This window comes from Schistocerca piceifrons, chromosome X (assembly GCF_021461385.2).
Source record: "Schistocerca piceifrons isolate TAMUIC-IGC-003096 chromosome X, iqSchPice1.1, whole genome shotgun sequence".
Classification (NCBI taxonomy): domain Eukaryota; kingdom Metazoa; phylum Arthropoda; class Insecta; order Orthoptera; family Acrididae; genus Schistocerca; species Schistocerca piceifrons.
This window is the reverse complement of record NC_060149.1, coordinates 396544507-396568257: the sequence shown is the minus strand read 5'-3', so window position 1 is coordinate 396568257 and position 23751 is coordinate 396544507. Positions and strand designations below refer to the sequence as shown.

The window sequence follows — 23751 nt, the reverse complement described above, 5'->3', positions numbered from 1 at the left end:
AAAGGTTATTAAAAAGTCCAGAAGCATGTGCATCATGTCTGAGATTAATACTTCTGATAACAAAATCAAAACAATTTGGAATATTATTACAAGGGAGACAGGGCAACCAAGAGTACAGGATGATGGCATTACCATCAAAGTGAATGGAAACTTGACAAACAACAAGCTGGAAGTCGAAAACATTTTGAATAATAATTTTTTAAATGTTGTAGAGAAAATAGGATATAAAAGTTTATTAGAAGAAGCAAGGCAGTTAATGGAACAGGCCTTACCCACACAATCTGATACAATTGAAATTCCACCCACCTCTCCTTCTCAGATTAGGAAGATAATAAAGTCTCTCAAGAATAAAAGTTCACATGGAATTGATGGCATATCCAGCAGGATAATAAAAGCTTGTTCCCAAGAGATAAATGGGATTCTTAGCCACATATGTAATAGCTCTCTGAAGCAGGGTATTTTCCCAGATAGACTGAAGTATGCCATTGGTAAACCACTGCATAAAAAAGAGGATACGTCCGATGTCAACAACTACAGCCCAATCTCTCTTCTGACTGCTTTATCCAAAATTTTTAAAAAAGTAATGTATTGTAGAGTGGCTTCACACCTTTGTAAAAATAAACTTTTAACAAAATGTCAGTTTGGTTTCCAGAAGGGTTTTTCAACGGAAAATGGTATATATACTTTCACTAATGAAATATTATATGCTCTGAGTAACCATAAGTCACCTGTTGGGATTTTTTGTGATCGCTCAAAGGCTTTTGATTGTGTAAATCATGGAATATGTCTAGATAAGCTCAAGTACTGTGGTATGAATGGGACAATGCTCAAATGGTTTAAATCATACCTAACTGGATGAGTGCAGAAAGTTGAAATAAACAGTTCACACAATATTGGAAAAAAAAAGAAAAAAAAACCTGGTGATTTCTCAAATTGGGGAACAATCGAGAATGGGGTGCCACAAGGTTCGATGTAGTGTCCTCTATTGTTCTTAATATATATTAATGACTTGCCATTCTATTCACAGAGATGCAAAGATGGTACTTTTTGCAAATGATAAAGTATAGCTATCACACCCAACAGACAAGAATTAACTGATGAAATTGTAAACAATGTTTTTCAGAAAATCATTAAGTGGTTCTCTGCTAATGAGCTCTCATTAAACTTTGACAAAACACAGTATATACAGTTCCACATAGTAAATGGAATGACACCATTAATAAATAGACTTTGATCAGAAATTGGTAGCTAAGGTAGACTATTCAAAAGTTCAAGGTGTATGCATTGATGAGGGGTTGAACTGGAAAAAACGCACTGAAGATCTGCTGAAACATTTGAGTTCAGCTACTTATGCTATTGCAAATTTTGGTGATATACGTCTCAGTAAATTAGTTTACCATGCCTATTTTCATTCTTCGTATGGCATCATATTCTGGGGTAACTCATCATTGAGTAAAAGAGTGTTCATTGCACAAAAGCGTGTAATCAGAATAATTGCTGGAGCTCATCCAAGATCATCCTGCAGACACTTATTTAAAGAGCTAGGGATCTTCGCTGTAGCGTCACAATATATATATATATTCACTTGTGAAATTTGTTACTAACAATCTGAACGAATTCAAAAGTAGTAGCAGTGTTATGGGTACAACACTAGGAGAAAGGATGATCTTCACTACTCAAGGTTAAACCTAACTTTGGCTCAGAAGGGGGTAAATTATGCTGCCACAAAAGTCTTTGGTTACTTACCTAATAGCATCAAAAGTCTGACAGATAGCCATATAGCATTTAAAAGGAAATTAAAAGAATTTCTGAATGAGAACTCCTTCTACTCATTAGATGAATTTTTGGATATAGTAAGTGGGGTAATTGCCCCCCCCCCCCTCCAAAAAAGTGTCATTTAATATTTTGTGTAATGTAATATCTTGTGTAGACACCTTTTATTAACCTGACATGTTTCACGTCATTACAAAGTGTCGTATATATGATCTATGGAACAAGCACTAATCTAATCTTTGGAATGTCTTTTGACTCGTACTGTCCTGGAGACTCTTAGGAAAACGGTTTACCAGTTGTACACCTGACTATTGAGGATTTTTTTCAGCAGCTCACAGTGTGTGTGCTATAATTCTCAGCTGGCCTCTATTTCTTATGTCATATGAGTGAATAACTGCATTTTTTCTAGTAATGATTAATGAAACTATTGTTCTGTATATGTACATGAACAGAAATCTCAATATCTTTAAATTATGGAACGCAGATCTGCATGAGCCTGTTATTTCCTGCCCCCCCCTCTTTTTTTTTCCTCTCCAAGGATCCTAATGATCTTTTTTGCGATACAAAATTTCTTTTTTTCTTATCGCTGCTGAATATTCCCAAATTGTAATTATGGTTCAAATATTGTCTAGTACACTGTACATAAAACTTGTTTGTTAGCATCATGTGCACGCTGTTTCATAATAAACATTACAGAGCTTAATTTGCAGCAGACATTGTCTATATGTTGTCTCCATTGGACACTGTTGTCAACTGTAATTCCCAAAAATTTTATAGAAGTAACTTCTTCCAGTCTTGTTTCATCTATGAATATATCTATGTGATCTTCCTGTTTTCTATTTGTGAACATACATACAAGTAATAGTAGCCCTCCTCATGATTTTTTTTAGATCTGTTATTAAGGAATATATATAATAAAAGAATACAGTAGAAGACCAATGGGTAGCTTTAATAAATGAAATAATGAATGCAACAGGGAATCAAATAGGTAAAAAGACAAGCCTAGTAGAAATTCTTGGATAACATTGGAGGTATCAAATTTAATTGATGAAAGGATAAAATATAAAAATTCAGCAGGTGAAGCAGTTGAAAGGGAACACACACATCCAAAAAAATTTCTAAACAGGAATTGTTAAAGGACAAATATAAGGATGTTCACAATGAGGGGGGGGGGGGGGGGGGAGGGATGGACAATGAAGCAAGCTCTGCCCATCAAATCTCAGTACATTGGCTGCCAATGGGCAAATGACATGTGGAGAGAACAAGCTAAGACTAACACAGTGCTAGCAACATACTTGCCATCACATATAACTTAGTGTTCCAAGAGTGACAGTGCCATCTGTTGGCTACCATAACAAACTGCTACATACTGCCATGGCTGTAGCATCCAGGAAAGTAAACGCAGAGGAAGAGACAGAGATGTAACAAATGCTTACAAGATTCATAATATCATAACTGATAGTATGATGTGACATAGATGTGCTTGCTGGTATTAATTCCATACCAGTTCTCATAGACAATTCGAAATTAAAAGAGCTAGAAATATAAGTTACATGGAAGCAATAAGAAAGAGTGATAAAAATTCCAATCATTTATTAACATATGGAACACATAATTATAAAATATAAATTATTATAAAACACATAATAATTATAAAAAACACATGAATCACTCTGAATATATCTTATTGCATTCCTCATCTGTGCATGGCTTGGTGTTATCGTCACTACTGCCCAGTTCAGCAGGATCATTAATGAATTGGTCTATCGCAAGTTCCACAACACTTTCATGCCTCCAATAATCTTGTTCCAGTTGCTGAACTCCTGCAGTATCCTTGCCAGTCTTCAGTAGTTGCCAGAAGGGATTCACTGGCAATCTTAAACAAATTTTCATATAACATAATATAAGAAGTACTCATATTTCGCTCCCTAAACAGCTCTTAACTTTTGCCCATGCTAGTTCCACCACATTTATGTCGCAGTTATATGGAGGGAAGCAGGCAACCATGTGGCCATTTCATTGACCACATATGACTTCATTACAGCTTGGCTGTTTCCTTGAATTAAAGAGAAAAGGATGTGCTTTCTCATACTATCATTACACTCAACATTTCTCTTCTGCAGCAATTCCAACATCGTTGCTTTTATGTCATACAGCATGGGTAGTTTGTCCACATGTTTGTTGTGGTATGGAGTATTGTCTGTTACAATTACTTAGTTCGGGGGAAGATGTGGGAGAACCATGTTCATGGACCATTTCTCAAAGTTTTGTTAGTTCATCTGACCATGGTAGTCAGCTGTGGATGACTTTGCTCAGAACTTAAATTTAGCTTCCCTGACCAACCCCTGTTTAGAACCAACACTTACACCTTTAGAGGAGGTTCCCCATGCCGTAGCACTGGCAACATCAAGCTTTTGCCAAGATTTCCAACTATCATATTGCTGTCAATACATGTTTCATCCAGATAAACTATTTCATTCTCTGCTTCCCTAATATATTTCATTTCTACAATGAAATGTGACTGTCAATCTCTTGCTCATAAATTAAGGATAATGCTGATACATGGTGAAACAATGCTCTGGTGGGCAGTTTGCAGGTTTAAATCACCTTGGGGTATGACCATGCGGTGTATTTGACCTGTGGTCATTACATGGTGGCACTGGCATCAGTCCACGTACACAGAGGTGTGTTGGTGCATGTCAGAGTACGGTGCAGCGAGTAAGTGTGCAGACGTTTTCAGACGTGCTAATGGTCACTGTGTGTTGAAAATGGCTCAAAGAACACATATTGATGACGTTATGAGGGGTAGAATACTAGGCTGACTGGAGGCTGGTCAAACACAGTAGGTCGTAGCATGGGCCCTCCGTGTGCCACAAAGTGTGATCTCATGATTATGGAAATGATTCCAACAGACAGGAAACGTGTCCAGGCACTGCAGCATGGGATGTCCACAGTGTACAACACCACAAGAAGACTGATATATCACCATCAGTGCCCACAGACGGCCACAGAGTACTGCAGGTAGCCTTGTTCGGGACCTTACTGTAGCCACTGGAACAGTTTTCTCCAGACACACAGTCTACAGGCGACTGAACAGACATGGTTTATTCGCCCAGAGACCTGCAAGATGGATTCCACTGACCTCTGGTCACAGGAGAGCCTGTAAAGCCTGGTGTCAAGAACACAGTACATGGTCATTGGAACAGTGATCCCAGGTTATGTTCAGGATGAGTCCAGGTATAGTCTGAACAGTGATTCTCGCCGGGTTTTCATCTGGTGTGAACCAGGAACCAGATACCAACTCCTTAATGTCCTTGAAAGGGATCTGTATGGAGGTCGTGGTTTGGTGGTGTGGGTTGGGATTAAGATTGGTGCACATACACCCCTGCATGTCTTTGACAGAGGAACTGTAACAGGTCAGGTGTATTGGGACATCATTTTGCACCAGTATGTCTGTCTTTTCAGGGGTGTAGTGGGTCCCACCTTCCTCTTGATGGATGATAATGCACGGCCCTACAAAGCTGTGATCATGGAGGAGTACCTTGAAACAGAATATATCAGGCAAAAGGAGTGGCCTGTCTGCTCTGCAGACTTAAACCCCATCGAGCACATCTGGGATGCTCTTGGTAGATGTATCACTGCGTGTCTTCAAACCCCTACGACACTTCAGGAGCCCTGACAGGCACTGGTGCAAGAATGGGAGGCTACACCTGTGCAGCTGCTCGACCACCTGATCCAGAGTATTCCAACCCGTTGTGTTGCCTGTGTACGTGTGCATGGTGATCATATCCCATATTGATGTTGGGGTACATGCACAGGAAACAGTGGCGTTTTGTAGTACATATGTTTTGGAACGGTTTTCTCAACTTATCACCAATACCGTTGACTTACAGATCTGTGTCTTGTGTGTTCCCTATGTGCCTATGCTATTAGAACCAATTTCGTGTAGTGCCACATTGTGTGGCACCACATTCTGCAATTATCCTTAATTTATGAGCACGAGTGTATAATGCCTTCACGCAGTAACAATAAAGTCCTTTTATTTTCCACCTTGTTTCCAAATAAATCCTATTGACAAGGAAGTGTTCCTTAGATTGTGTAATGTCCTAAGTCCAGCTGATTTTTTCCTTGACTACTGGCCAAAGGCTCTGCAGACTGGGAACAACTTTTTGCATTAAGAAAGTCTTCTGTTGTTTTTTTCATGAAACCGTTGTCGATATCATGCAACTGGATTTTCCCAGTCGATTTTGGCCTAAATGACAAAGAAATGAGAAAATCTATACTAGAAATTGCTTGTTGCAGGATTCATACCCACCAGCCTTAGAATACTAGTGCATTAACTTCATCACTACACTACAGTGAGGTCTTCAAAGTTACACTTGTTATTGCAGCTATAGTCTGCCGGTGAATTACAGACCTTTGTTTGTCATTCAAAAATGAGGGTCATTGATATATTGATTGTAAGGTGTGATACAATACCTGGGGACATAACCTGCACAACTGAGTATATTCAGAAGTTCGAAAAAGTCGATCCCTTCCCTGGACACCTGTATTTGTTATGGAAACCGTACCAGTACCAGTATTCCCTCAGGCTTTAGACACACAAACTTGGTTAATATTTTCAACTAATTCAGAGAAAGTTGAAGGCAGTTACAGAGCACTGTTGAACTGCAATTTGAACTGAATTGATATTTACCTCTTTTTTTCTGGGAATTCCTTGAGATTTCACAGGATTATCTGTGCAAAATTTTTGAATTCTACAAGCAGTTCTATAGCTTACTCCTGCATATGCCACAGCTTGTTTCATTGGCTGTAAGATGGGGTGGAGCAAATCCTTATTTTTCTTCTCCTGCTCGTATCATTCAGTGACATTTTAATAATTTTTCTGACCCCACTCCGTAATGTACTATCACTTGCCCTCTGAGGAGTGGGTGGGTCTGAAGGCACTTCATCACTCATCACCAATGGTATTTCTTTGTTATGCCAACACCGCATGGGCAACAACCACTGTTCAATGCCTACATATTGTATGCAGCCTTCTGTATTGGATCACTGAGGGTGGCAGTGACTTGAAACAAAAACAATGTCAAACAACTTCTATCGACTTCTGCTGGTCCAGAACTAGAGAACTCACATTCTTCTTGTTGCACACAAGTAATAGAAGCATGTTTAACTAGGGGAAAGATAGATACCACTTACAGGAAAATTAAAGGAGCTATTGGAGAAAAGAGAAGTAGCTGCATGAATATCAAGAGTTCAGATCGAAAACCAGTACTAATCAAAGAAGGGAAAGCTGAAGGTCCGTACAAGGGAGATGAACTTGAAGGCAGTACTATAGAAAGGAAAGAGTATGTAGATGAAGATGAGATGGAAGATACGATACTGCAGGAATAATTTGACAGAGGACTGGAAGACGTATGTTGAAAGAAACAAGGCTCATGGAGTAGACAAAATTCTGTCAGAGCTACTGACAGCCTTGGGAGAGCCAGCCACGACAAAACTCTTCCTTCTGGTGTGCAGGATGTATGAGACAGGTGAAATACTCTCAGACTTCAAGAAGAATGTAATAATTCCAATTCCAAAGAAAGCAGTTGCTGACAGGTGTGAAAATTACTAACCAGTCAGCTTAATAAATTGTGAGTGCAAAATACAAGGTGTACAACTTTGCTTCCGCCATTTGCCAATAGGTGGCGACAATGGTAAGTAGCTGTCAAAAGCAGTTCACAGATGTCAGGCAGTTAGCTTGGACCTTATTCAACATAACCTCATTCAAACATTGGTTGGTTTGTGCCTGCATCATAAAGTTGTTCTTGATTGAAAATGTCAGTTTACAAGCCTAATTCTCATCATTTGTAGGAGGTGTTACTGTTTTGTTTCAATATGAAGAGAACAGCGGTTGAGTCTTATCGAATGCTCTCAAGTACGTATGTTACATACGCTCTTAGTGAAAGAACATGTCATGAGTGGTTTCAATGCTTCAAGAATGGTGATTTTAACGTCATAGATTGGCATAGTGGTGGAAGAGAGAACGTTTCCGAAGACACAGAATTGGAGACATTGCTGAGTGAAGACTCACGTCAAACTCAAGAAGAATAGGCATCATTAGTGGGACTGACACAGCAAGCCATTTCAAAAAACTCAAGGCTATGGGCATGATTCAGAAAGAAGGAACTTTGGTCCTGTGTGAGCTGAAACCAAGAGATGCTCAACAGCGTTTGTGTGTTTGTGAACAGTTGCTTCAGAGGCAAAAACGGAAGGGATTTCTGCATTGCATTTTACTGGGGATGAAAAATGGGTACATTACAATAATTCTAAATGCAAAACAATCATGGGGATATCCCGGCTATGCTTCCACATTGACGGCCAAACCGAACAGTCACAGCTCCAAGATCACGCTCCGTATTTGGTGGGACCAGCTGTGTGTTGTGTACTATGAGGTGTTAAAACCAAGTGAAACAATCACAGGTGCTCATTACTGAATGTGTTTGAGCAGAGCATTAAAAGACAAATGGCCGCAACACAGCAAGAGGCACGATAAAGTGATTTTGCAGCACGACACCTCTCAACCCCACATTGCAAAAGAGGTCTAAACATACTTGGAAACGTTAAAATGAGAAGTCTTACCCCACCTGCCATATTCTCCAGATATTGCTCCCTCTGACTATCACCTGTTTAGATCAATGGCACATGGCCTGGCTGACCAACACTTCCGATCTCATGAAGAAGTCACAAATTGGATCAATTTGTGGATCACTTCAAAAGATGAAAAATTTTTTCAATGTGGGAGTCGTACACTGCCTGAAAGATGGGAGAAAGTAGTGCCTAGCAGGGGAAAATACTTTGAATGATACATGTGTAACCAAGTTGTTTCATTAAAGCCTCAAATTTTGGGAAAAAAAGGTAGAAGCAAAATTGTTCACCTTGTACTAACACAAATTCTGTACAGAAAAATGGAAATACTGGTAGAAGCAGACCTCAGGGAAGATCAGTTTGGATTCTGTAGAAATGTAGGAACATGCAAGGCAATATTAACACTATGACTTGTCTTAGAAGATAGGGTAAAGACAGGTAAACTTGTAGACGTAGAGATAAGCTTTTGACAATGTTGACTGGAACACTATCTTTGAAATTCCGAAGGTAGCAGGAGTAAAATGCAGGGAGCAAAAGGCTATTTACAACTTGTACAGAAACCAGACAACAGTTACCGGAGTCAAAGGGTATGGAAGGGAAGCAGTAGTTTAGAAGGGAGTGAGACAGGATTGTAGCCTATCCCTGATGTTATTCAGTCTGTACATTGAGTAAGCATTAAAAGAAACCAAAGAAAATTTGGAGTAGGAATTAAAGTTCATGGAGAAAAAATAAAGAAATTGCATTGTAATTCTGTCAGACACACCAAAGGAATTGGAAGAATGTTGAATGGAATGGACAGCATCTTGAAAGGAGGATATAAGATTAACATTAAGAAAAATAAAATAGTGGTAGTGGAATGTAGTCTGATTATATCAGGTGATGCTGAAGAATTATATTAGGAAATGAGACACTAAATGTAGTAGATAAGTTTTGCTGTTTGGTCAGCAAAATAACTGATGATGGCCAAAGTTGAGAGGATATAAAATGTAGACTGGCAATGGCAAGAAAAGTATTTCTGAAAAAGATAAATTTATTAACACCAGATATAGACTTAAGTGTTAGGAAATCTTTTCTGAAAGTATTTGTCTAGAGTATAGCCATGTATGGAAGTGAAACATGAACAATAAACAGTTTAGACAAGAAGAAAATGAAGCTTCTGAAATGTGGTGCTACAGAAGAATGCTGAAGATTAGCTGGATAGATCACATAACTAATGATGAGGTACTGAATAAAATTGGAGAGACAAGATATTTGTGGCGCAACTTGACTAAGAGAAGGGATCTATTGACAGGGCACATTCTTAGACATTAAGGGGTCACCAGTTTAGTATTGGAGAGAAGTGTGGGGGATAAAAATCATAGAGGGAGATCAAGAGACAAATACAGTTAGCAGATTCAGAAGGATGTAGGTTTCAGTAGTTATGCAGAGATGAAGATCCTTGCATAGGATAGAGTAAGATGGAGAGCTACATCAAACCAGTTTTTGGGCTGAAGATCACAACAATAACAATAATTAAGTCATTTTCTATGAGCCATTATACTGTGTTATTTATTGATGTAAAGATCCTTTTTTCAGTGTTTCCAGATTGTCTTCTACATTCACTAATGTTATGTCATTAACATTCAGTATTTTTTTGATCTTTCTCATTGACTTCTGTATTGTTTATAAACCAGATGAACAGAAGTGGGCCAAGTACAGACACACCATACTAAATATCTCTGAGTTGAGATCTTCATCCAGATTCACCTGTCACATACTGCTTTCTGTTACTGATACATGATTTTATCCATTCCACTGCACATCCATGTGTGCCATAGCTTTCAAGCTCTTCAGTTATTTTTATATGGATGACTGTGTCAAAAGTTTTAGACAAATTCAGAAAAATAGTGGATATAGATTTTCTTTTGTCTTATGCAGCTATAACAGATTCTTTTAGACTTGAGATAATGGTTTCTGCAGCTTTCCCTTTTTTGGAAACCATGTTGTACCAGAATCAGAATACTGTGTTTCTCTAGGAGTGTGGTCATCCTACTATACATGAGCACTCTACTACTTTTGAGAAGCCAGAGTGTAAAGATACTGATCTCTAGTTATTCGGGTCATGTTTGTGACCTTTCTTACATAGTGCCATGACTTTGCTTATTTTTAATTTTTCTGGAAATACTGTTTCTCTGAATGAGCAGTTTGCTACATCCAGAAGAGGTTCAATTAATTATTGATTTACATTTTTATAATATAATTTGATATTTCATCATCTCCTGTGAACTTCTTGCATTTTAATTAAAAAATTATTTTTATGAATTCAGTTTTTGTCACTGGTTCCAGGAACACTGAGTGTGATAGTTGCCCAAGATTTCTAGACTGCATTGATCGATTTCTTTCCCCCTTTAAATTTTGTACATCTATAAAATTGTTGTTGATTATATTAGCAGTTTTTATTCCATCTGTAATTATGTTGTTCTTAATCCTTTTTGACTTAATAAAATTTCTGTTATTTACACTCTTTTTGACTACATCTTTTGGTGTTAATTATATCCCTTGTTGTTTTATGTTCATGATTTGAATTTTCTATGGTTCTGTTTATTTAACTAGCTTTTGCTTCTCTTATTAATTGCCTTTACTTCTTCTGATACTGTTTATACAAATGTCTCCATGTTCTCTGTTTGTCTGAGTTACTTCACTCTAGTCCAGAGTTCAATTATTTCTTTGGTAATCCATTGCCTACTATGATTTTGCTTTTCCTGAGAGGTCATTTTGGGGAACACTCCATGAAAATGATGCATTCGCGTGTTAATAAATGTATCATACATGTCACTTGTACCTTGTGCTTGCATTGGTTCATCCCAGTCTTCTTTCCTCAGTTTTTTGCATCACTCCTTTATTTTGCAATTCACCGCAGAGAAAACAAAAATTAGCTCTGTGGCACGTGTGTGTATTAATTTGCAATGTGTCCAGAACACCAAATGAAAAAACAAAAATTTGGGTAATGACAAAATTGTGTGTTTCCCATTTGCAGCAGGGGAGGTTTTGCAACTCTCCTGAGCACTGCTGCTATGTGGTGAAACATCCCCTTTCTTGGATGCAGGCTTGAATCCATAATGGCATATTGTCAATGAGATCATGAAGCCTCAGTCCAAACTGTCCCACTCTTCAATGGTGCTTCTGCATTAGCAGTGCAGAGTTTGTGGTCATTCTCGTTGTCCAGAACTAGCTTATTTCAATTGATCCCACGCATGTTCAGTTGTGTTTGTAGCCAGGGAACAGCTAGGCCATATCATGTTGCTGATCCTAGCATCCAAATATTCCCACTCTTCAATGGTGAGTCTGTGTATGTAGTGCAGAGTTTGTGGTCATTCTTGACCTCCCAAAAATTAGCTTCTTGCAACTGGTGCCACACATGCTTGATTGTATTCATGGCCATAGAACAGGCAAATCACATCATTTTGGAGATCCTAGCATGCTGAAGAAAAATGATCATGAGAACCTCATGAAGACAACACAATGTATCATCCTTTGAGAGGAACTTGTTACCAAAATGTTGGTGATACAGTCTCACTATGTATTGCAGAATCTCATCCCTGTATTGCAAAGCAATGAAATTGTCCTCAACAATCACAAGACGTGTACAGTAGCCCCATGCAATGCCACCACTGGACATCACCGCACCACTGCCTTGTTGCACAAGTGGCATACAGTGTCAGGGGTGTTCAATTTTACTGGGTTGTCTTTAAACTTGTCTGTGATTTTCAGGGTACAAACAGATCTCAGTTTCTTCCATAAACAACACCTGATGTCAATCCTGGTGCATCCATCCTGCACAGTTTCTTGTCCATCTGTAAAAGAGTTCACGACATTGTGGCCTGCAATGTAGTGCTCACAACAGTCATCAGAAATGGAGGTTCTCATCGTGCAATCATCTCCAAACAGTTTGATATGAAACACAACACCAAATTCAGATCTACAGTACTCAGTCCACAGTGATTTGACTCAAAAGTCACAGTTATCAATCATCAGATGCACCTGTTAATTGTGTACGGCCTGTGTGGTGTAAGTCCTCAACAGTAGCTGTTAATTGGAACTGATTCCGTGACCACACCAAGCAACTTTGACTTCAATGCACATATTGAGTAACCTGATTATGCAGACCTGAAAACTGGTTGTGATTGCCCTTCACGACATAATGGACGTTCACTGTACTGTTGCACAGACATCTCTAATGCATCCCTGCTGGTGCTTTACTTTCAACTGAAATGTTGCAATTCATTGAAGCATGGCATTCTGCCTAAGGTAGCATTCTTGGCGACTGGATGTTTGTTTCCAAACAATGTTGGGGGTGACCTTCTCATTGGTATAGGAACAGTCACAACAGCAGTACATTTGCACAATGTCTCAGGCCAGTGTAAAACTTTCGTTGCTGTGTGTATTTCACAAATGTTCATGTTTTGTAGAGTGACTTCTCCCACTCTGCTTTGCTTCTGTTTTTGAGCTTCTATTTTTCTAGATGCAAAACATTAACCATGATGATCAGATGATCAGAGATTACTGTTTGCAACAGTTGACTTTGATCAATCACTCTCATAGATAACTGTATTATTATTTTCATATTACACTGATTGATATATATATATATATATATATCAATATAATAGAAGGAAACATTCCACGTGGGAAAAATTATATATAAAAACAGAGATGAGGTGACTTACCGAACGAAAGCGCTGGCAGGTCGATAGACACACAAACAAACACAAACATACACACAAAATTCAAGCTTTCGCAACAAACTGTTGCCTCATCAGGAAAGAGGGAAGGAGAGGGGAAGACGAAAGGAAGTGGGTTTTAAGGGAGAGGGTAAGGAGTCATTCCAATCCCGGGAGCGGAAAGACTTACCTTAGGGGGAAAAAAGGACAGGTATACACTCGCACACACGCACATATCCATCCACACATACAGACACAAGCAGACATATTTAAAGACTTAAATATGTCTGCTTGTGTCTGTATGTGTGGATGGATATGTGTGTGTGTGCGAGTGTATACCTGTCCTTTTTTCCCCCTAAGGTAAGTCTTTCCGCTCCCGGGATTGGAATGACTCCTTACCCTCTCCCCTAAAACCCACTTCCTTTCGTCTTCCCCTCTCCTTCCCTCTTTCCTGATGAGGCAACAGTTTGTTGCGAAAGCTTGAATTTTGTGTGTATGTGGGTTTTAAGGGAGATGGTAAGGAGTCATTCCAATCCCGGGAGCGGAAAGACTTACCTTAGGGGGAAAAAAGGACGGGTATACACTCGCACACACACACACATATCCATCCACACATATACAGACACAAGCAGACATATATTCTATTTCACATCTCAAATGTTCTCAAATCAGGAGCTCTTGACATTTCTACCCCCCACACCAAGAGAATTTATTCCCAGATGCAGGTTCTTATATTTTTAAGCGCCCATACAGCTATATCACTGTACATAAATAAACTACAAATATTTTCCATGAATTCCTTTATCACTTTTTCACATAATATTTGGCAATATCTTGAAACACATTCTTTTCTGCTATTTCCATGGCTAACTAGACTCAATCATAAATGGCAAATAAACTAACTAAGGTCATAAAACTTTTACTTGCATCCACTTAGCTATTAGTGTTCTTTCCCTTACTTCCCTCGTTAACATCTTATAATAAGCAAGTTAATTATTTCCCATATGCCTCTACAATTTGCATATTTAGTAAGTGCCCTACATGACTATCCCAGCAACAATCCTACCCCCATGCACCAGTATCAACTCTAGGTGCCACAAATACATTAGAAATTTTAATAAAATCTCAACTATTTTTAAACAAACTATTTGCAGATTTCCTCCCTGCTTCTATATTCTCCACACTTATTTATACAGAAATAGAGACTGTATATACAGTAGATTTCAGTTCCCATATGACTTTTTCAACAAGGCTTCTATCACATCGACACCAGTTGTGCAAAGTCATTGGACAACAGATTCACTTAATGCAAATACATACAGTATAATGAAGTTCGTTGACCACCAAACAATTGCATTGCAACATATGCAGTAACACAAATAATCCTCCAATTATAAATACACATACACATAGCCCCCAATAAATTTTTATAGCTGCGTATACTAGTCACATCACACACCCTAATTTCTTTTTTTAACTAGACACAGTTGTGTACATGGTAATCTCACTTCCTTACCCTTTATTCTTTCACCACACATTTTTTCAACTCTGTTACATTTCTCAGTCCAAATAGCTTTCTAGATATACCATCCTATACGCATCAGGGTGTGGACAACCAGTTATCTCGAAGGGTCCATGGTATAATTCAAATAACTTTTTGATTTTGCCATAATGTCACTGGATTTTTTCTTGTTCCTCACCAGCAACTTATCTCCCTCCTTGAGCTTGGTTGTCTTATACTTTTCTCCATGCCTCCTCTGTCTTATTTATTTATTTATTTATTTTTTATTCTTTCACCACACATTTTTTCAACTCTGTTACATTTCTCAGTCCAAATGGCTTTCTAGATATACCATCCTATACGCATCAGGGTGTGGATAACCAGTTATCTCGAAGGGTCCATTGTATAATTCAAATAACTTTTTGATTTTGCCATCAATGTCACTGGATTTTTTCTTGTTCCTCACCAGCAACTTATCTCCCTCCTTGAACTTGGTTGTCTTATACCTTTCTCCATGCCACCTCTGTCTTATTTATTATACCTTTCTCCATGCCTCCTCTGTCTCTCATGTCCTTTCTTTAACATTTGCTGCCTGGTCATCTACATCTTCTCTTGACTTGTCAAGCCTTGAGAGGGAGGAAGATCTATGTGTTATGCTATTAGATTGTCTGGCTTGATATCTTTCATGAGCTCATAGGGTGAGAATCCTGTCACACAACTCTTCACTGTGTTCATAAGATCCTCAAACACAGTTATATATTCTGCTCAAGTGCTATGCTTTTTACTGCAATATGTCCTACATAGCCTACTCAGCTCCCTCATATACCTCTCAGCCGGGTTTCCCACAGGGTGATACACTGAAATCCTTAGATGCTTTATCCCAGATCTTTGCATAAACTTCCCCTGCACACTAGATAATTGTGCTCCATTATCAGACAGAACATTCTCTGGTTTTATAACATTCAAAAAGTAATCATTCTCTAACTTGTTAATTATTTTCTGGCTAGTGGCCTTTTTCAGTGGATACAGCTTTACAAACTTGGAAAATACATCAACAGCTAAAAGAACATACTTCACACCCTGTCGACCTGTTGGCAGCCACCCAAACAAATCAATAGCCAGCAGTTTACCATTTCTTTTAGGAACAATATTCTGCATCTCTCCTTATACTGCAATTGTATTATACTTCACTTTTTGACATTTGTCACAAGAAGCCAACTGTCTCTTTACTCTCCTGGCCATGTTGTTAAAACTAACATTGTCCTGCAGTATTTCCAAACATTTCTGAACCCCATAATGCCCATAGCTAAGGTGGATGTAATTGATTAATTTTTCCACATGCTCATCTGGAAAACTTACCTTCCACTCTTCTTTATCCATACTTCTTTGCCTAAATAAAATCCCCTTATAGATTCTATAATATTTAGCAATTTTTTCATGTTCTCTACTTCTAAAGTTTGTTTTAATAAAAATTTTGCTATTTTTAAAGCTATTCTTTATGGCTTTAAATTCCCTGTCACACTCAGATGTCCAGCACCAGGTTACACTTTTCTTCAATAGTCTACATAAGTTAGGTGAACTCAGGCTATAATCACTTATATACTTCCTATAGAATGAACATAGTCCTATAAATGATTTCAATTGTTTCCTGTTTGTTGGCACCTTGCAGTCAACAATAGCCTTGATTTTCTCTATGCCATCAGGAGTTAGCTGATGACCGAGAAATAGTAATGTTGCTTGAAAAAATTCACACTTACTTAACTTAAGGGTCATTCCCCCTTTAGATATAACCTTGAATACATCCTCCAACAGCTGACAGTGCTCTTACCAATTGCTATTCATGATCAAAATGTCATCTACATACATTGTCAATTTTCTCATTAGTTCATCACCCAACACATGACTTAAATCTCTTACAAAAACTGCTACAGATATTGATAAACCAAATAGCACAACTGTAAACATATAAGTCCTACCCTCAAATAAGAAAGCAGTGTACTTTCTGCTCTCTTCAGCCAATTGCATCTGCCAAAACCCTGAAGTCAAATCCACTCTGGACAGAATTTAAGCATTATAAAATTTTTGCAACAGCTCATTCATGTTCTCAGGCTGATCATTTTCCTTGACTATTATTTTATTTAGCTTTCTTGCATCCAATACTATTCTTATAGAACTATCCCTCTTTTTCACCACTACTATTTGATTATAATACTCACTCCTCCCCATTTCCAGGATTCCCCACTTCAACATATTCTGTATCCTGTCCTTTACAGCATCTTTATGAGCTATTGCTGTAGGATAAGGTTTGGCCCTTATTACTTCAAGTGGCAATATCCTCAAAACATAATTGAAATCTACAACTTTTACAGGTGTGTCAGAGAACACATGCTTATGTTTACACAATAAATCTGTAAGCTGCACCTTTTGTTCCTCATTTAAATGTCCCTTTTCATTTACTTTGTCATATATCTGCTGTTCAGTGAACATTTCATCACCTACCTCATCTATCCTTTGTAAATGAGTCATTGTCTCACCCCATTTTAATTCCCCTTTAAATTTTATTCTTCATCTGTTTCCACCAGCATCAAATTCTGCCACTTTGACCTTTACAAAAATGCTATAGTCATAGTTATACAAGAAGTCCATACCCAAAATTACATTCAATGCCAAACCCTTCACCACAAAGCAACTAATATCAAAACAAAAATCACTACTATTAAATTCCAGTAACACTTCTCTGCTGCTGGGCTTACTACATGTCCCAGTTGCTGTCTTAATTTTGACTCCTGTAACTGGCAGTTCTATTAAACCTAAACATTTAATTTTCTGCCAGAAAGATTCAGAAATTACAGATAAACTTGAGCCATAGTCTAATAATACTATATCTGCAATTCCTCCCACATTTATATCAATTATTGGCTGTATCACCACTATTTTTACTCTGTTCAACCCTGATTCCTGTAATAAATCACTTTCTATTTCACTCCTGCTTTCCTCTTGCATAATGCAAATATCTTTATCTCTTTGTCCAAAACATACATCAGTATCCCCTTCAAACAGATCCTTTATGGCAGACTCAATGTTCTCTTCTTCACTTAATTCTTCCAATTTTCTGGCAATTTTAAATTTTATTTTACCCCATTCTTCAGGCAACAAAGCTTTATGTAATTTTGCATAGTACACCCAATCACTCAAATCATAATCAACCTCCTCCTTTCCTAACCATCTACAATTAACATATTTCAGGCTTGCATCCTCATCAGTTAAGAAAACATAGGTTTCAATTTTATCTTCTTGGCAACCTACAGCAACATTCTCCATATCATTACACATTTCCATATCCACACTGAACTCATTATCACTACCACAGTTACACCTGCACCCACAAGCACAGTAACATTATCAGTAGGTAATTTACCAGCATTTTCCACATTGTCAAATACACCACTCATATTAACCTTTACATTGCACTGAATAATCCTCTCCTCGCCTTTTCCACAATTCTCCATACTATTTCCAATAGACATCTCTACCCGTTCATCACATCCATTATTACTGTGAACATTGTCCCTTAGTTCCATATCCACTTTTGTTTCCCCTTTTGATGAAACTGTCTCTGTCTCTGATCTTTCAATGAATTTTGCTGCACACAAACCAATATTGTCCTCCTCTGCTTGTAATTTCTCTACCCTCCTAAACATGTCATCAATGTTAAACTCACACTGTTCATTGCTGATATTAGCCTTTTTTCCATTTTTTCCTGTTGTACCTTTTATCTCTATTTCTGTAATTGTTAAAACTTCCCCACAGATTTTCATTTCCCAAGACAGCATCCATATGACGCATTCCAATTTCCCTATTTTCCTTGCTGACTTTATTACTCATCCCATCATGTCCTTGTCTGGCCCTGTTCACAAAATTACCCCCCCCCCCCCCCCCTGCTGAACTTAAGTGAGCCATCAATTAGTTTTTTGACTGCCTACCGTGTCCATTTGTATCTGGAATTCCCTCTATTCTCACACCTTCTCTATCACTCCACATCTGATCAAAACTGTCTCTTCTCCCCCAAAAATTTCTGTTATACCTTTGTGGCCTGCTTCTCCAATCTATCCTGATTATTCTGATCACTTCTATCTTCTCTCCACCTTTATGATTATTACTGTACTCATAATTAATACTGTTTTCCCTTTCATGATACTTTCCACTCTCCCTCTGTTCCATGTATTTAGGTCTGTAACATAATGCCCTGTCCATACTATCCACAAAATTAAGAAATCCTTCCACTGAATCTGTTGCACTGTGAATCAAATCCCATTGCAGATGCTCGGGTAGTCTTCTCTTTAGTGTTGGTATTTCTGTTAATACACCCAGTGGCCTATCCAGATGATTTAATTTATTCAGTTCTCTAACACAGAATTCTCTCATACTTTTGTTTTCACTCTTGCAAGTGGGTCCATTCACAAAATCATTTTGCAATCTTAATTGTTTTTCCTGGCCCCAGAATTTGTTCAAGAACAGGTTTCAAAAGGTTTTAAAATCACAAAATTTATCATCATTTTGGTTCGCCCATGTTCGAGCTCCCCCTTCCAACTACCTCTTAACATACTTAATTTTTGCCTGCTCACTCATCCCTGTCACAAAGTTATCCTTACATGCAGTTAAAAAGTCAACTGCATGGTGTTTAGTCTCCCCACTAAAATGTTTTGACTGAATCCAGGCCTCATAGGATATCCCAACAGCAAATTTCCATTCCCTGGTGCTACAGTATTAACTGTTTCCCTCAAGACATTTATTTCCCCTTCTAATTCCTTCATACTATCAGTAATCCCCTTATGGCAATCCAGCACTCCTATCTTAATGGATTCAATATCTGCCTCTGTTTGTTTCTGAAATAATGTGCATTTCTGTTCCTGTGCCTGAATCTGCCACACAAGATTGCTTTGCACAGTGTGCACCGTGGCTACTAGTCCTTTTTCAACCTCATCAACTCTCTCAATAATTCCCTCAACAATTTTAACTGTGCTTTGACTTTATCTGTAATTTGAGTGAATTTGAGATCTAGCTGATTAAATTTTTCACTCACTGTTTTTATTTTATCGCTAAGCCTCAATTCCATACCCCCTATATTTGAATCCATTTCTCCAGCTATTTCAGTTTTTATATTCCCTATTTTTGAATCTATTTCTCCTAATTTACTAGTAAGTTTTGTAAAAAATGCACTCAGGTCACTTCCTGGTGTCCAGCCTATTTCTTTTGGCATGTTAGGGCTACTACAGTTACTTCTAACATCCACTGATTCGCCTTCACTTTGAGATTCACACATCTAATCAGCCATGGCTAATGAAAGGGCACAATTTTGCAATGTAGCTGCTGGCTGTACTTATCTTATATATCCTCGTGTGACACAATGTCTGTAGTCAGCGGCGGCAGCACAGCTATGCAATGAATCTTAGTCGGTAGAGTGGACACGCAGCAAACTCGATCAGGAGCAAGAAAATGCTGCGTGGGCCCCTGGCAGCGTGTAGACATGTTGGTCGGTGGCATGGATGATGGGGTTGATCGTGGGCAGCACGTGGATACAGCTTCGACTGCTTTACCCGCAGCAACACATGGACACGGCACGGATGACAGTTTTACCTGTGGCAACACATGGACACGTATGGATGATGGTTTTAGCCATGGCAACATGTGGTCGACTCACCAGGCTGTGTAAATGACTGCCTCACAATTGTGGTGGCCTTATAGTGGCATAATCAAGGGGCAACGTGTATTTTGTCCAGCACAAACACACTGCTACTGCTAATGCACCAATTTAGCTCAGAGCCCCCACATTGACTGTTCAAAAGCCTAAACATCTGGCGAAGACACCCGATCCCGAAATACGATGGAATAGAGAAGAAAGTCCTATCATATATATATATAAGAACACTTCTAACTTTGTGGCCATGCACATTAAAGTTCACAAATCCAATCTGGATAAATAATAATTGGTGCAATTCATAGACATGGTTTATTGTCTCACACCTACACAATTTCATGTTGTTCCTTCACAGTTTATTCACAGACACTGGCACCCATGCTTACGCTTGCGGCAGCACTTTGCCGCTCCACACTTACCACCATAATGGACAATGGACAAAGACCTCCTTTTCCCGCTCATATCCCCAGTCCTGAGTTGGGTCAGATGACACTACATTAATCAAAATAATTCTTAAACATGGCCACAATTCGTGTACAATTTTTATAGGATTTAAATACTTAAACCTAAATACATCATATAATTTTACTCACATTTATCACCACATCCTTTTATAATTAACTGCAATTTAAAAAAAAGAAAAAAACACTATGCAACGGAACTACGGTGCTCATCAAAACACAAAACAAGTATTTTCATGTCCATTTTGCATTACACTATTTTCACTCTTCATTTAATACATAATTTTTTTCTTAAGTACAGAACTAATTTATGATATGCTATCAAATTTACATAATTAGAAATAACTTCATGTTTTGGCACAGTTCCACCCTGTCCCTACATTTAATGACGTCTTTGCACAAAATATGAGACATACAAATACTTGTCTGGCACTACATAGATCGAAACTGAATGGTGTCTTCATAATAAAATATTGACTTACTTTGCAGTTGTTCTAAACATCTTTATAACTTAATTCTGCTATGAAACATTTTGATTGAAGTACACCAGCCCAACATATTATTTCTGCTGCTGTAATTCTAATTTAAATTATGAACTATTTGGAAGAGCTCCATATTATCCCCCATCACGTTACAGTTTTACCATTCAGATGAAGAAACTCACTATTTTTATGAACTTCTCTAGTTTTTGTTATTGGTGGGAAAAAGTGCAAGCATTTACTTTAGTTGCATTTCTGCAATGTTTCTTTGTTGTTATAGATGTTCAAAATAAGTTTATTTTTCTTATGTCAGAACTAACATTATATTTTCAAGATGTTTAACTAGTTATCAGAGGTAAAGGCAGTCTTGTATTTGTCTAATTACTGAAGGTTTTTTTAAATATATGTGAAACTAGTGATTACTGAAAATAGTAGCATAATTAGCAACTTAAACTGCAATACTGGTATAGTTAATATCAGTAAATAAACTCGTCTGTAGCTAAGAATGAACATTATGTTTCTCATTTTTTTCCAGGACCTCAGTGCTTGCTCTTTCTTATGACACTGATGAAAAAACTATACTGCATACAACAAAATTTATTGTATTTATTGATCTACCAAGTGACTAGGAGACTGTGAGATAGTAGTGTCTTACAGATGTGTGATGAGACTGGAGCTGTTGTACAGACAACCATTGTTACCAGCAGTGTCAACCAGGAGCACCAGAGTATGAATAAGTAAAAATGATATGAAATTCCATATACATTGTGACTGGAAGCATCAGATAGACCAGAAATATTATGCAGAAGTTGAATCTGCACATTACACTTTCCAGTCCCAAAGTCTTCATGAATTAATACAAAAAGAGACTACAAGTGAAAATGCATTGGAAAGTGTGAAGTGGAATGAAACAATGTGAATAAAATATGGACTAGGCAATAAACATGAATACAATCATATCTTTGTCATTGGCTGGAAAGAATCCTCTGACATAGCTTATGATAGATTACTGTGTTCTGGTTCCCTACACCACCTCAACATTGATGTTAAAAATATAGACTGTAAGTCATAAGTAAGTTGATTTTGTGTTATAGTTTTTGAGTACTGCTGGACATATTTCGCAAATGGATGAACATTGAGGAAGATGAGTTAATTCATGAGACTCAGTGTCTATTTGCAAATGGGCTCAGCATTGCCTTAGTGATTTGCACTATTATTTTGTGCATCCTGGTGCATATAGGTCATTGTTCATATTTAATTAAGTATGTAATTTCAGTTTCATTGTATATTTTAATGTGCACAATTCATTTGCTGTATAAATGTTTTTAAAGTAATGTATTGTTCCCAAGACTTGTGATATTTATTGTATTAAGTGTAACAAAGTGTACAAATAGAGTGAGGCTTTTCGTAGTTAGGCAGAATGCAGTTTTACTTGTGGTTTTTTAAGCTGCAGAAATAAAGAGACAACAGATGCAATCTTTCTCTCTGAGACCCTATCATTATGCTTTTTACTATCTTAAATCTAAATTTACAATAAAAATTGTTTATAGTTAACCATAATGCTTCTATACTTTTCATTATGTGATATTCATGTACAGGCTGACAGGCAGTATATTTTAGATAATGGTATTCAGGTAAATCTTCTTTTTTCCTTTAGAAACTTTAGATTGTCTTCAGCAGAGACAGTGTTCACACTTCTTTAATTGTTTCATGAAGAATAAAGAAACTACACTGTTCACTGTGTACAAATACAGTGAGGCTTTTTCATAGTTATGCAGAATACTACTTTACTTGCTGATTTTTTTAAGCTACAGAAATAAACAGACCACAGCTGCAGTCTTCTTCTCCGAGGTAGTATCATTATGTTTTTAAGTATCATAAATCATTAAATTTCCAATAAAAATATTTTGTGGTTAACCATAATACTACTGTAGTTTTTCACTGTGTGAGAGTGAGTTCCACACTGAAATTCATCTCTACATAATTTTTTTCATTCCTAAAAGAAAATTCAGATGCTCAACAATAGTATTAAGCATCATACTTCTAGATTTGATGTACTCAACAAGGGTATTCAGGAGTTAAATACTTAGGCCTATAATGTAACCACTCTGAGGTTAACCAACAAATTAAGTAGTAGTAGTAGTAGTAGTAGCTTTATTCATCTGTAGATCTCTTTTTACAAGGATATAGCACATGTCAAAGTATTTACAAGTTTAGATCAATTTAAAATAAGCTAATTTGTATACACATATATTTACAGACCTCTAGTTAGAAGTAATCATTAGATTTACTCCTGGTATACAATACCTTTTTTACAAATAACTTATTAAAATAATGTAATGCCACATCATTCACTCATATCTTACCATCAGTCACTGCACACACTACACACAATTGTTTCATAACACTTCACTCACACGCACGCACGCACGCACACACACACACACACACACACACACACACACACAAATTGGTGATCTCTGGGCCATTTTCTGTACCGCAACTTCCC

At 37.6% G+C, this 23751-nt stretch overlaps 1 protein-coding gene across 1 annotated transcript in view; it reads left to right on the top strand.

Annotated features, from left to right (window-relative positions):
• Nucleotides 1–22718, top strand: part of LOC124723147 (hemicentin-1-like) — a 754903-nt gene extending 732185 nt beyond the window's left edge. Inside the window, exon 56 of the mRNA XM_047248337.1 lies at nucleotides 21778–22718. Coding sequence (XP_047104293.1) covers nucleotides 21778–21871 — 94 coding nt within the window. The 3' untranslated portion in view covers nucleotides 21872–22718. The remainder of the gene's footprint in view (nucleotides 1–21777) is intronic.
• Nucleotides 22719–23751: the final 1033 nt, after the last annotated feature.